The 15,540-nt window shown below is 34.7% G+C and overlaps 1 protein-coding gene across 4 annotated transcripts in view; it reads left to right on the top strand.

Moving 5' to 3' along the window:
* LOC148599878 (cardioacceleratory peptide receptor-like) overlaps positions 1 to 3,848 on the top strand; it is a 43,880-nt gene extending 40,032 nt beyond the window's left edge. For all 4 annotated transcript variants that reach the window (XM_088558564.1, XM_088558565.1, XM_088558563.1 and 1 more), the window contains exons 9-10: positions 1,392 to 1,575; positions 1,953 to 3,848. In XM_088558564.1, the coding sequence (XP_088414690.1) occupies positions 1,392 to 1,575; positions 1,953 to 2,190 (422 nt within the window). In that variant the 3' untranslated portion in view covers positions 2,191 to 3,848. The remainder of the gene's footprint in view (positions 1 to 1,391; positions 1,576 to 1,952) is intronic.
* Positions 3,849 to 15,540: the final 11,692 nt, after the last annotated feature.

Genomic DNA, 15,540 nt, shown 5'->3' on the forward strand with positions numbered 1-15,540 from the left:
TGTATACATTTGTTTCCCTTATTGGCATTCATCTTTATCAAAGTGTCCGTGCTGGCAAACACCGTTTTAATATGCAACACACAATAATTGTGGGCATGGCTTATATCAATAAACACACATGCATATAGCCGAATATACAATGAGGTTATTAATCATCACACGTTGACGTACCCCAAAATAGTTAAAGTTGGGAAACGCTCTCGGACTCACGCGGGGTCTGGGAATAGGCCAGAGCGTCAACACAGCTGCCCAGCCGCTAGTTACAGTTACAGTTGTATATAAAGTAGCGATCTGTTTAATATGCATTTATTGTTTCAACGTACACAAGCATACAGTAAGGTAAACGTAGAAATTACTTATCACCGCAACGCCACGATAGAACAAAGTCGCAGCCACTTCTGTATAGTAATGTACATGTAATACGGTTTATCTATTTTTAAAGGTGATTGAATTTTAAAAAAAGTCTTATCTTTAATCGTTTGTTGTTTGTTTGGTTTAACATGTAAATATATTATGTATGATATTTGGCTTCGCATTGATATAATCTCACATAATTGACCAATCGGAAAACAGAACTTGCTTTTCAATTTTATTGACCAATTGTTTAGCGATAACATGTCATCTGTATAGCGGAAACTGAAATCAAAATATCTTCTGTTAGATGTTTAAAAATATCGCTGCACCCTTCGAAAAACTTACAGCTATTAAAATGACATTGGCATTTTCCTTTTCATTTTCATGTTTAACCAACTCGTACCTTGTCACATTAAAAGCTGACCTTGACATGTTGAAAGGATTGTTAGCCTTTTCATATTTTATTGACACCAGAGTTTTCATTGATGTATGTAGACATATAATCAAACACACCGTTAATAGATAAACATGGCATTTTACGTAAGAAAAGTAATAATTAAGATTCCTGATTGTAATTAGAGTCGGTTCGTTAATGGTAACTATCTGATAATTTATCTGTCTGTCAGTGCCAATCAGAGAATAGTTACAATTGGAAGAGAGTGGAAATAAGGACAACAAATTCGAACGACAGGCAATCGTTCTCATATCTTGTTATTTGTTTTCAAATTTGTGGTCACATAACTTGAATAAATAAATGGTTCAAATTAATACACAGACACACTACAAATCTAAATATAAACCCTTCAACTTTGTTTCTAATCCATTTTATGTCCAAGTATAATTATTTAAATCGCATATCAGTCAGCGTTATAGTGCATGATAATGACAACGTTTTAAGAATGACCTACATGTGTATGCTGTTCCTTTTTCCACATAGCGTTACAAACCTAAAATTTTCGTTTTAAAGACAAAAAAAAAACCCAATTATTATGAATTCTTCAGCCGATACTTATATACACCTCTATTTTTCATTGCAGTTTTTATTGTTTGCTGGAGTCCCTATTTTATGTGGAACCTTTTTCATGTATATGGACTGATAAAAAATGATAACTCCACAAATTTCCTGATAACTATATTTGCACAGAGTTTAGCGCCTTTAAATAGTTCCATTAACCCTGTGATTTACGGTATATTTAGTACCCGGATATGTCGTCAACTCAGGTGAGCATCAATCAAGGAATTTATAACGCATGTCAACTTCAGCTTGTATTTCTATTGTCAACCATGACCAGTAGTTCGGGTTCCTTTTAATTTCATACAGTTTACTAGACTAAACCGTGTAATTTTTCCGAAAATTTTTTATCAACTGGTTCATGTATATTTTCAATGTCAAGAGGTTACATGTAAAAATATAATGAAACTAGGCAAAAAACATACCACAATTTGATTGAATAAAACTTATTGGCTTTTCAAAATTGGAGGTTAAATGTATGCCATTTGTTAAACATGTTTCAAAAAGCCTACAGACTGTACAATTTGGAGTATATGGTTGATTTCAAAATCAAGTTAATATAGGAAATGTTTTGTTTTTACTTCAGACGATTCAGAGTTGTGAAAGCCTTTTGTGATGTGATTCCTATTTGTGGTGACCAACCAGATTCCAGAGTTTCACACGAGACATCGACAATGATGACGGAAACATACACTTTTCGACATAAGGGAAATTCTCCTAGAAGATCTATTTATAGCCAAGGAGAACACCTTCGAATGGAAACGTGTGATTTGATTGCCAGTGTTTTGCCTGAAACTAAAAATCTTAATTCGGAAAATGAATGAATAGATGTTTTTCATGTATTTAATGATAGTGCATAATTATATACATATAGTGACGAAGTATGGCAATCCCGACTTTCATTCAACAACAGATGAAAATGATGCTAAAGAAATGATTTGGCAGTAAATCATCACTGTTTATTACATTTTTTGTATATGTACATGTATTTGTTCTTTTTGTTATCAATAAATTAATTTACAATATTTTGCTACTAAATTACACGTAAAAGCAACAATTGTAATCATAGATTGAACCATTAATAATATTGGTGCATATGTCTTCTTCAATTAATGTTTCTGTGGCAAAACGTTTGTCGTATTTAATATCACTGATTTTATTGCCTCCCTCCAAAGAACGAACTTGAAATAAAGCCACAAATATGGGTCAGTCTACCTTTGTAAAGGCCGCTACAAATATTGGTCGGTCTGCCTTGGATAAAGGTCACCACACACATTGGTCGGTCTGTCTTGAATAAAGGTCACCACAGACATTGGTCGGTCTGCCTTAGATAAAGGCCGCCACAGAAATTGGTCGGTCTGCCTAAGATAAAGGCCACTGCAGACACTGGACAGTCTGCCATAGATAAAGGCCACTGTAGACACTTGACAGTCTGCCATAGATAAAGGCCAGTACAGACACTGGACAGTCTCCATAGATAAAAGTCACCACAGACACTGGACAGTCTGCGGAGATGTTCATATTTGAGCCGCTAAAAGGCCACAAGACTGTAATGTTATCACTTCAAATAATTAACGTTCGACATATTGAACTCGTTGATCTATACATAGTGATCATCTTCGCCAAAAAGAACAGATTTGTTTACAATTTCGTAGTTTCCCTATCGTTTTTTAAGTTACCCCGGATTTGACATTCGTATGAACCACTTTGTTTGGGTTTTTAGAAAAATCAGGAGACGTTAACTCTACAGTACCTGTGTAGTTTAGCCCCAAAAACATCGAGGCTTCATTCTTGATATTGAACTTGGTAGAACTTATCATTCATTGAAGGCCCATGGGTGGCCGTCAGCTGACATTTTTCATCACGGTGGGGTTGTTGCCTCTTTGACACACTCACCATCTCCATTCTCATTATATTCTCATGTATTCTTTATGAAAGGAATAGGGTAATTGAAAAAAATTATCTGTAATTGAGTGTAGTTCATTACAATTTTCTTAAACTTTTGGACAACCACGAAAAACATAGGTTAGGAATTAAAGTAAATCTAGTATCGTCAATACCAGTCTGCATGAACGCTAGCTGTCAATAATATTCATGAGAGGTGCGTTTAAATTTTGAATAAAGTTATTCATATTATAAAAACGTTAAACAAGAATAAAAATGAGTAGATTTTTCTTTCTGAGTATTGTTATATTTTTTGTCTTCAATAGTGCCACCAAGGGCGGGACCAGGTTCAGAAATTTTGAAAAAAGGGGTTTTAGATGGTTTCCCTAAAAAAGGGGGGTCCAGACTATTAGCCCATTTTTTTGCCAAATTTTGCACGGAATTAACAAAATTTTCCAACAAAAAGGGGGATCCGACCCCGTGGATCCGCCACTGACTATAAGATTTGATTTCCCTTGTTTTGGTTACTCATCGTAATTATTATACAAATTAAGTATATTAACAAAGTTCGATTTAGAAATATGTGATCGAATTGTTCAGAATTATTTTCAGTGTTTACTTTTAATAAATTCTTCCTTGCTTTCGGATAGTATACTAATTTTGCCACATTAGAAACTCATATCGATATTGATAGAAGTATGTACATGTACATTGTACATGTAAATTGTATTTGTGATTTATTATGAGATGTATTAATCACTAGTCCTGTGTGGTAGTTAAGAAATCGCCAAAATTCTTTCCGTTATTTTTTTTTATTTTCAGAGTATTTTTACACAATGTACATGAAGAATCAAACTAGATCAGACAACATCGAGGACTTGTTTTTAAGCACACAATTAAGTTTACCTGTACCAATTGGTGCGCTATCAGGTCTAATCATATGTACATAGCATATCTGGTTCATTTAGAATATTAAATACACATGCTGTCAATGGAGTAGGTGTGACGAATTATAAATAAACCCGCTATTATAGAATCATACCAATACAGTAGTAGATCATCAACAGAGGGGGTTCCAGAACAAGGGGGTGTCTGGGCTACAAAAAAAAAAAACCAAACAAACATAAAACAAACAAACAAACAAAACAAAAACAACAACAAAAGAACAACACACATACAAGTACATGTGGTGTCAATGAAGGAATATCTACATGTACATTTATATGAAGCAACACATAAATGAACATGTCGATGAAGGAGCACATGCAATGTACATGTACTTGTAATAGTGCTGAATTCATTAGAGAAGTACACTATAAATCTTTTCAACATAAACACTCTAGTCAATGTCCAATGTCTAGTCAATATCCAATGTCTAAGTCAATGTTCAATGTCTAAGTCAATGTCCCAAGTCTAGTCTATGTCCCATGTCTTAGTCAATGTCCCATGTCTAGTCTATGTCCCATGTCTAGTCAATGTCCCATGTTTAGTCAATGTCCAATGTCTAAGTCAATGTCCCATGTCTATTCTATGTCCCATGTCTAGTCAATGTCCAATGTCTAAGTCAATGTCCCATGTCTATTCTATGTCCCATGTCTTACTCAATGTCCCATGTCAAGTCTATGTCCCATGTCTAGTCAATGTCCCATGTCTAGTCAATGTCCAATGTCTAAGTCAATGTCCAATGTCTAAGTCAATGTCCAATGTCTAAGTCAATGTCCCATGTCTAGTCTATGTCCAATGTCTTAGTCAATGTCCCATGTCTAGTCTATGTCCCATGTCTAGTCAATGTCCCATGTCTTAGTCAATGTCCCATGTCTAAGTCAATGTCCCATGTGTAGTCAATATCCCACCCTATTTACAAAAGAAAGTGTAATCAAGGGAACCAAGACTACAGCGGAAATCATAAGAATGTAATCTAGGGACAAAGACCAGACATGGAAAATACGCAAAGATGATTACAAATTGACTTCTAAATTGAAAAGCCCCCTGAACAAGTGATGACATATCAATTAATTGCTGAAGATTCTTAAGTTTAAAATTTATTACTGGTGGACATATAAATGTTTACTCTATATAGAAATCGCTAATTTTAAACAATTTCATTAAAAAATCACTTTTTGATCGATCACAATTCAAAAAGACGTACAAGACATCTTTATTTTGATACACTCTGCATTTAACATCCTGTTCTATCAATCTATTTTACAGTGATGTGTCGACCATTACTCCTTAATTACAATGTTGTCATTCCCAGTCATACTTTATATCAGAAGCTGTTTATTAAGGAAGAGAGGTTCCGGATTCATCAACGGTCATTGACTTCATAGGATGCGAAACCACAAACGTCGTCAAAGCCTCAATGCTAGTCCGGTTTCCCGTCGTAATAATTAAAAAAAATACTGATTAAAAGTTCAAGGTATACTAGTATATCAGTCAAACCCTACTTCGGTAACATTCGTTATACAATGTACTTTTTAATGCCATTTATTAAGTCGTTTATTTCCTATTGCATATCACTTCATGTAGTAAACTAAACTTATTCTATTTGCCGGATTTAGTCTTCCTGGGGCCATTATTACAGACCTTGGACAGACAACTGGTCCATTATAGAAAAAAAAAATATTGTTTTTAATACTACCGCAAATAACGCACAGTCTAAGGTCACATCGACCGAACTCGCCCGACCATATGTGGTATGACACATTTTAGTATAATAAATAAAGGCTCATCATTTTCATTCAAGATAACTTATTGCCTGAAAACCATATTTTGTATGAACGACGACGAAGACAATATACCATTATAAGACCACAGTTTTATTTGCTTTTTGTTTTGATTTTGTTTTTGCAATCCCTCTGACTGCTGCCAGGGACTGGTGTACTGTATGATACCACGGATGAACAGATGAGCACCTGGTACTTGATTTGTTCATCCCTCTGACTGACGTCAGGGACTGGCGTATTGTATGATAACACGGATGAACAGATGAGCACGTGGTACTTGTAGGCTGATTTGTTCATCCCTTGTGTATCTGTCACGTAAGAATCAGAGCAAAGGGAAAGAAATTGTTTCTTTCTGCTTAATTCAATCCGGACAAAACGATATTTTCGGCTAATTTCACCGAGTTTCTCCATAACCTAATCCAACTAAGGGCTAAAGATTGCCCGAGGGACAGCTATATATACTGGTAATCCAATAGCAAAACCTACAACTTGATTAACATCTATAACCAAAGTCGATAATATGGTTAGCGCCCACTTAACAAATATTTAGTGTATATTGAGTGGAATAATTGTTGGTGAAAGAAACGAGCTGTCGTGTATATTGAGTGGAATAATTGCCGGGGAAAGAAATGACTTGTCGTGTCCAATCAAATATATATGTCACTCTTGCGTGCTATATTGTAGGAAGGTTTCAAGAACGACTGCGTGTTGACATACATATGATGTTGGTATAAGGGTTGAAAACCATGCAATGGTAGCGTGTAAGGGCCGTTAATTCTGAGCATCTGCTCGTACAAAGATTCCCCATCAATTGGATGTGCCATTACAAAGCCTCATATGACCTTAAGCTAATCCAAATCTAACAAACGTCGGAACAATTATTTCACTCTGAACCAGGAGTTTTATTGATGGTAAAATGATTGCTTGTGGGAAAATAGGATTTGTCATTTAGAGCTGTAGATCTGGTGGTATTTCGAAGTCAGACAGCTTTGTAAAATGTTTGTTTTTATATCTCATCTGTCGAACGTACATAGTGTATCGGGAAGGGGTTATAAATAGGTCTATGGAGGAGATTGAACTGCAGCACAGAGACAACATTGTGTCATGTTTATAATTGTGAATACTTTGGTGGTGTTACTCGCCGAATGTTATCCCCTGAACTTTCAATAACGGCTGTACATTGTTGCTTTTGCACAAATTAGTAATATACTCATCTACGCAAACAAAATCTTCCATTTGCCCCACAGACTATCTTACAATTTCTCAAAACGCATGACGCCCAAATATACATGGCAATAACATTTCCGAAAGAGTTCTAAATGGAGATAATTGCATATAAATTACATATTTTTTTAGAAATATAAAATAAATGAATTACAATAAATTGATTTTTTCCTGGAAAATAAACTCATAAAAAAATATTTTGATTGTCAGAAAATCAGATTTTGAGGTTTCACATTATTCTTTTGCAGAAATTTTATTCAAAGTTTGGCAAAACATTGAGTTAATTAATACGTCTTAATACTGTGACAAACCTGTCCATTTACATCCGGAATGTAGAAAAACTAATTACTTTATAGTAGTGTGACCTGACTTGAATACATGCAATTGATTGTTTATCTCTCTATGAAAACTATATTCATGATTCCTTCTGTCGTGCACTATGCCTGATTCAACTAATAAAGTGTTTTAAAAATTGAAAATAAAAGTGTTAGGGTTAAAGTCTATTAGTTTTCCTAACAAGTTTTAGTCATATGACTTATGATATATTCGGTAGGTTTACCGAACCCCTTAATTTGTTTTGAGTGATGAGTTTTTTAACAGTTCTACCTAGAAAGTATTTAGTTCACACGGAGACAAAGTGTGCAAATGATGATATCAATTTACATTTACATGTTGTCTCGGTGGAATGTCTCGGTCACTCGGTGGAATGTCCCACTTAGACAAGTGGACAAGAATGTAATATTAATGCATACACAATACTAAGTCGCTTTGATAGTACAGTTGTATATATAGCTTTGAGATGAAAGCGTGTTTTTTATACGCTTCATTTTTATATCCCCCTTCAGCTGATGTTTGCATCCTATACCTTGTTTTATTTTCAATCCTGCTACACAGACAGTGGCCATGAACGGTACAGAAAGGTTACGATTCTTTTGGTATCACTTAGTAACTCACGACGACTACTACTCCATGTGTAGATCATGCAAAGTAAATATAAATATGAAAAAACGAAGTTATTCAACGTTTACCGTCATGATATATGTGATACCAATGATATCAATTTAGATTTGAGACGAAAATGCTTCATTGAACGCTTTATTGCGATATATCTCCATGTAAAGATCATGCACAGTCATTATTAATGCAATTAATCTCAATGGTAAAAGGTCCTCAAGCTTTACCGGTATATGTAAAACTTGAATGTATCAGTAGACTAATGAAGGTGAATGTATAATAAATGCTATGATTCAGTGTACATATATATACATGTACATGTACATATATATACATTTGTATAATAGTGTATTGAATGTTTATTCTGTACACCCAAATGAAATGTGCCCCTGCCCGAGACTTATATTAATTAGCATTTGTGTTTGTTTGACACTTTTGATATCCGAGTACAACTACAGATGTTATGGTAATGTTGGGAATTTAATAGGAAAGATAAGTGTATACACTTCTTTGAGTTAAGGGCAAAAACCGCAATTCAAAGAAAAACACAACTTATGTCGTAAAATTCGTTTAATGAGCAAACAAATATGAAGGGTTTGACAACTATTCGACCTTTTAACCTTGACTCACGGAAGTTGTTACTTGTTTACGTAGAATGTTGAGTGAGACATCAAATAAAAAATAAGATTATTGATAAGCGAAACCGGAGGAGGTAAAGGAGCATGATAAAAGATGCTTTTGGGAACCGTAAACTATAATTTATAATTAACTTATAAATCCATATCAGATGCATTATTGCAGTATCAACAAGTTTAATAATTACTCCACTATCTAATGCAAAACCTTAAACCTTGTGTAAGTGGATAATTAGGGATATACCCGTGGCTTATGTAGAGATTAAATACGATTTCATTCAAGTTCAACTTCAATGATGAGAGGTTATTCAAGTCAATTTATATAAAGCTCTGTGAATTACAATTGGCAGTACGTTTACTCTCACAAATAAATACAAATGTTCTATTCATTACATCCTTATACTAGTTCTGGAACCAGCTTAAATACAGACGTGGTTCTTAGTGCATATATTGTGACCTCTTCATGTAGGTTCCAGTAAATCACCCAAACATTAAATTACCATCCACTCTTTGTCCATTTATTAAAACAAATATATGAACCTAGCATAAAATGCAAGCACCTTAAATACCAAAACGGCTCTGTCAATGCTTTGTATGTACAGCTCAGAAATAATTACAAATTAGATACGAATTTGATATAATAACGAACTATAATTTTCTCTACACCTGAGTAATTAAAATTTGGGCACGGCGACATGTTTTTTTTAATTTTTTTTTATTTTTGTTTGTTTTATAAATAAGTTTAAAAAACACCCCTACTTTTCATTGGTAAATTTGTCATTTTCATATGTGAAAAAAGGCAAATAATGCCTTAGGAAATCCTTTTTCTAAGGAAACGCGACTGCCCCCTCCTTTTCAAGGTGTCTAGATCCGCCCCTGCCGTGACCTTTGCATAAATTAGGGTTATTATGAAAAATCATATAACATTAAAACTAACGCTTTCGTCAAACAAGTATTCCAATTCACAGCTACAAATGTCGACTTTCGTCAAACAAGTATTCCAATTCACAGCTACAAGTGTCGACTTTCGTTAATACTTTCCGACGTCGTTTCATTTTCTCGTTGTACCTCAAAGTATGTTGCTATGTATTCCGGCTAGAAACTTTGAGGAACAAGTCCCAATTTCTCACTTCCTTCAGGCATTTTAATTTGTAATGAATTACCTTTTATACAATCGAATCTATCTGACCAGACAACCCCATAATAACCGCACGATGTAACCTTTAACAACCGAACGAAATAAGTTGTCATTCAATAAACACTATTTATGCTCACTATGAACTTAATGTGATATCTAATAACGTCATCAGCGTTGGTAATGAATGATTGACAAACAGGGCAAACCGATGTCAATAGAGCGTCTTTTAAAATGAAAAACAAACAACAAAAAAGAAAAAAAAATCAAAGACTGATGTCTTCAATGTCGCTAATTGTCAAATTTATAGTCACTGTCACAGATTTTGGCATACTTCCCTTACACATCCGAAATGGTACAAATGCGATATGCGCTAAATTGGGTGACTTCCGCTAAAATATTGATATTATTGCGTACTCTAACGCAACCGTTTTGATCCGAATGGCTATATATAGATATGGATGTCCTCATAATATATATGACCTTTATATAACCAATTGTAACGAACAACTGTGTTTGACTGCTGACCTATTCCTTTACTCTTATGAGGCTGACTTTATAGCTGATCTGATCAGAAAGAAAGAATATCTGTTGGCTAGATCCTTAAATTTCAGTTTCCGCTATATAGATGACGTATTATCTTAAAACAATCCTAATTTCGGGGATTTGATACATCGCATCTACCCAAAAGAACTTGAGATAAAGGATACTACAGACACTGTTAAGTCAGCCTCATATCTTGACCTACACTTAGAAATCGATGGTAAAGGAAAACTAAACTTTACGACAAACGTGATGACTTTTCATTCAGAATTGTCAACTTTCCTTCCAACTGTGGCAACATCCCTTCAGCTCTTGCGTATGGAGTGTTCATATCACAACTCATACGTTATGCCAGAGTTTGCCGAAACTACGCAGACTTTTTGTATCGCGCTAGAACTCTAACAAATAGGCTTCTGGAACAGGTTTATGTTGCTACAAGATTGAAGTCATCTCTACAGAAGTTTTATGGTCGTCATCATGAACTCGTGGATCGTTATGGTGTATCCATCAGCACCATGAAAACTGATTTATTGAACGGGTCATAGTTTTCCTTTCCTCGTTTGTCTACCCGGACTTGACTTTTTATGAGCAACTCGGCGGGTGTTTCTAGAAAAGCAGAGGACGCTTACCCTCCTCTTACGGTGCACATCGTCCATGCTCCCAGTTTTTAGTGAAGTCCGAGTTGCTCATTTACTTTTGTTACTTTGTATGTATGATTTTAGTTACTTTATGTTCTTTGTTGTGTTTGTCTGTTTTCCATGTCTGGTCTCTGTCCCTGGATTACATTCTTTTGATTACCGCTATAACCTTGGTTCCCTTGATTACTCTTTGAATCGGAAAATGGGTAATATTACATAAATTACATAAATATCGGGGCGTGATAATGTATACGACCTATATAATCTTGTACATGTAATTAGCCTCAGTGACTGAATCGGAAACTGGGTAATGTTCTAAGCTAACTGATCATTTCATGTGAACTTCCCGTTCTTATACAAGCAAGAAAGACACACACGTAGAACACACGTGTATGATATTTAAGATGTACATTTTTATCTCATATGAAGCTAGAACTATAACGCTGTAGCGGTGAACACGGCGAAGATCTGCTGGATTATGTGGCGTATAATTACACATTAATGCAAATCATATGCGAATAATAAATACAGAAATTACGAGTGCAAGAAGTCGCGACCACTATTCGCGACTCAAAAATGAAACAAAAAAAGGAGAAATCTAATGTACAAAAAACCACACATGAAAGTTTGTTCCTCAGGTACTTTTATAATAAGATTTGAAAAAAGTCCGTAAAGTATAAGCACTGGTAACACAGTTACATGTAGAGTACAGACTATGCGCACCCGTTTCTTACAGACAGGTCACCTTGTTAAAGTACGGACTGGATACAAAGTTAGAGCACAAACTGGGCACACCTTTAGCATTCAATCTGAGTACAGCGTAAGAGTTCAGATACACAGTTGTATGCACTGGATATACCATTAGAGTATAGAAACACATTAATAGTACGCATTGAATAGATCATTAGAGTACGGACATACATTTTAAGTACGCGTTCGTTATATCAGTAGAATACACGCAATATATACACTATCAAAGTACGATCACACAGTTGGAGTACGCAATGGATCCCGGACACACCATTCGAGTATGTACACACAGTTGGAGTACGCACTGGATACACCATTAGATCACGGACACACAGTAAGAGTATGCACTATATACACCATCAAAATACGGACACATAGAGTACGCACTGGATACACCATTTCCATTTGAATATGGACACAAAGTTAGTGTTATGCACTGGGTATACACTGTTAGAGCATGTATACACAAGAAGAACACTTAGGGTACGGACTGGGTACAGCGTAAGAGTATAAGAGTGTGGACACATAGTAAATTTTACGCATTGGATACACCATTCGAGTACGGGAACACAGTTTGAGTACATTTAAAGGTAAGAGCAAGAACTTGTTTTACTGTTAGTGTACGGACATCGTTAAGATATGGAATGGGTAAACTGTTAAAGTATGCACTGGGTATAGCCATAGAGTATGCACTGGATACACCGTTAAAGTATGGTCTAGGTACACCGCTACTTCACGGACTTGCTATACCGTTTCAGTACGAACTATGTACACCGTTAAAATTCGCACTGTGTACACTGTTAGATTCATCAATATGCCTTTCTGGTTGGTTGTATCATACTCTGAGATTACTGTAGAAGATTGGAAAAAAAAACTCACTTCTACAAGTAAACTAAGGTTCGTCTCCGAAGGATACATGTACAGGTAATGAAAGGCCATCTGATAATTCTCCGATTAACCCGATACCGTAGAACGTCTAGTTCCTTAGGCATAATTTACATTGGCATCTGTTGTGTTCTCTTGTAGCTTTATGCATGAAATATATATTAATACTAGGATAAATGCCCCTTGGTATTCCTAACATCTGACTTGTTTATTGTATTCTAGTGGGCTGAATTACCTTTATGCTTTATTCATTTGGATACTGAAAATATATAAAATTATTTTGGCATCGTCTTCATTTCATTGCTTCTTTAGATATCTATGGAGTGTTATATTTCCGGAGTAGACATTTCTATGTGTTCTATATTTTGTTTTCTTCATTGAGGTAAGGAAGGACAAACAAGTTACAGTGATACCCTCGAATGATAGTACGTTTATAGGTCGTTATATGATGCCAGTTGTTCCGGTGGTATTAAGATCTAACGATGACATCTACGTTACCATGTCATTACAGTACAATACACGTACAACATCAATATGCATGCAATAGTGTGAGACAGCTGGTTACTTTATATCTTACAAAATAATGTTAGATGAGCATTCAGTTCGTGCATTTGCATTATATCTCTGGAAATCTCTTTTTCTTGTTTTGCTACAATATTATACTAAGTTTGATTGTTCGTTTTTATTGCGAATCAGATAGTTTTCAAACGCTTCAAGTTTCTCAGTCAGGTAATTGAACTTTTTATCGACTTTTATACGGTAAATGAACTTTTTCAGTTAGATTAATGAAGCACAAAAAAGATAGCTAACTTTCATTGAAAATGTCGATTTTAAGGATTTTTTTTTTAAACTCACTGATAGATGTACAATAAAAAGTAAGAAAAGTTTTTGAACATTAATAGTTTTACGTTTATCATTATATCTTTATCAATTTTAATTTCAAAATTAAAAACAAATCAAGATCTGTCGAAGAAAAAGAATGAGAAAATATAAACTGTAGAGGAAAGTTATTACAGCCGAGCATCTTTTTTCTGGAACCACACACGAACTGCAACTACTTACAAAAATTGTTTCAGTGGCTCAGAATTCTTAAGGAGCTGTCTTTGTAAGAATTATGCAAAATCTGAAAAATATGATACATGTACATCCAAAAATAGGCTACATATTTTTATTTTTGTAATTACGTTGTTTTTGGTTCTAAATGTGTAATTATTCGTTCCAATCTGTCAGCTCTTAGGAGATAATTAACATTGAAAATCCAATAGATTCTATTGTATTTTAGTGTCATTTACAGAGTCATCTCCCTTAATTTTGAAATCTATAGTACATTTTATATATTTTTTATCTCCTAAGAACACGGAGTTATATGAAAAACCAAATGAATTTCTGTTTACTATGGCAATAATTTTTATCAAAAGTAAAAATATGTATGCTTTTCAGCCATTTTACATTTTGCATGGTTCTTAGATGATGTGCTACTTAAGTCTGTAAGCCATGATATTGGCCACGTCAAGTTTACTTAAATTGCTATAGTTTGTCGGACAACCATAGAAAAGAGTGCTTGAGAGCGAAGGTTTATTTATTTATTTTATTTATTTATACTGCAAACGACATATCTGCGCAAGCAAAACTTATTGACTGTTTATTCATAAGACTTCAATTATGCCAATGTCATATTATGACTTTAAGCCACGCCCACTGCTTGGATGTTTACTTGTCCGACTGCCATTGATTGTCACAATGTTACATACTTAATAAAACCAGCCAAGTGTTGAAGCGAGGACACAATGGGACAATGTTTTGAGTCTAAAGAAAATGTTGTTACTTGTTATTTTTTTTAGCCACAATACATTTCTGTGTAGCAAAATGAGTCCGACTCAGTTATTTGTTTATAAGTAGCACTATGTGTGGCGAATAGATTAACATTTACACCGGTCTACGTCATCTATACTATTCTGCCCATACGGGAGGCCCCACACAGGGAACGCATTATATAATTCGTACTGGGAATAACATTCCCCGTTCATGAAAATATTATTTGATTGCAGTATAAACACAATAATAAATTTTTAAAATCGTTTGATGTTTTAGGATCATGATTGATTAAAAAGAGATAATATAACCACAAAATAATCTCAAGAGCCGGAAAAAAAGCCAGTTTTCTAGGTAGGAGTACAAAAAATGTTTTTATATACTGATGCATTGATTATCCAACAGATTTCGAGAATTTATTGACAATTTTGACCGATGAATTTTTGGAGGGGCGGGTGGATGGACAACGGGATACCAATATATCACAATATTTTGTAATTGGTGAATTGATATTGAAAAGAGTAATCAAGGGAACCAAGGTTATAGCGGTAATCAAAATAATGCAATCCAGGGACAAAGACCAGACATGGAAAACAGACATATACAACAAAGAACATAAAGTAACTAAAATCATACATACAAAGTAACAAAAGCAAATGAGCAACTAGGACTCCATTAAAAACTGGGAGCATGGACCAGGTGCACCAGTAGGGTAAGCGTCCTCTGCTTTTCTAGAAACGCCCGCCGAGTTGCTCATAAAAAGTCAAGTCTGAGGTAGACAAACGAGGAAAGGAAAACTATGGCCCGTTGAATAAATCAGTTTTCATGATGCAGATGGATACACCATAACGATCCACCAGTGATGGTGAAAAATTTAATGTCAAAAGAGAAAAGCGTTTTTGTTTTTATTTTGTCTTTGTTTGCTTGTGGGGAGGGTGGAATTTGTTTTAGCGAGAAATTACAGAACTAATTTTGTAAATTATCGAAA

The sequence above is a fragment of the Perna viridis genome, chromosome 13 (genome assembly GCF_037379345.1).
Source record: "Perna viridis isolate PV_CMFRI_1.1 ecotype Kerala chromosome 13, ASM3737934v1, whole genome shotgun sequence".
NCBI classification, from domain to species: domain Eukaryota; kingdom Metazoa; phylum Mollusca; class Bivalvia; order Mytilida; family Mytilidae; genus Perna; species Perna viridis.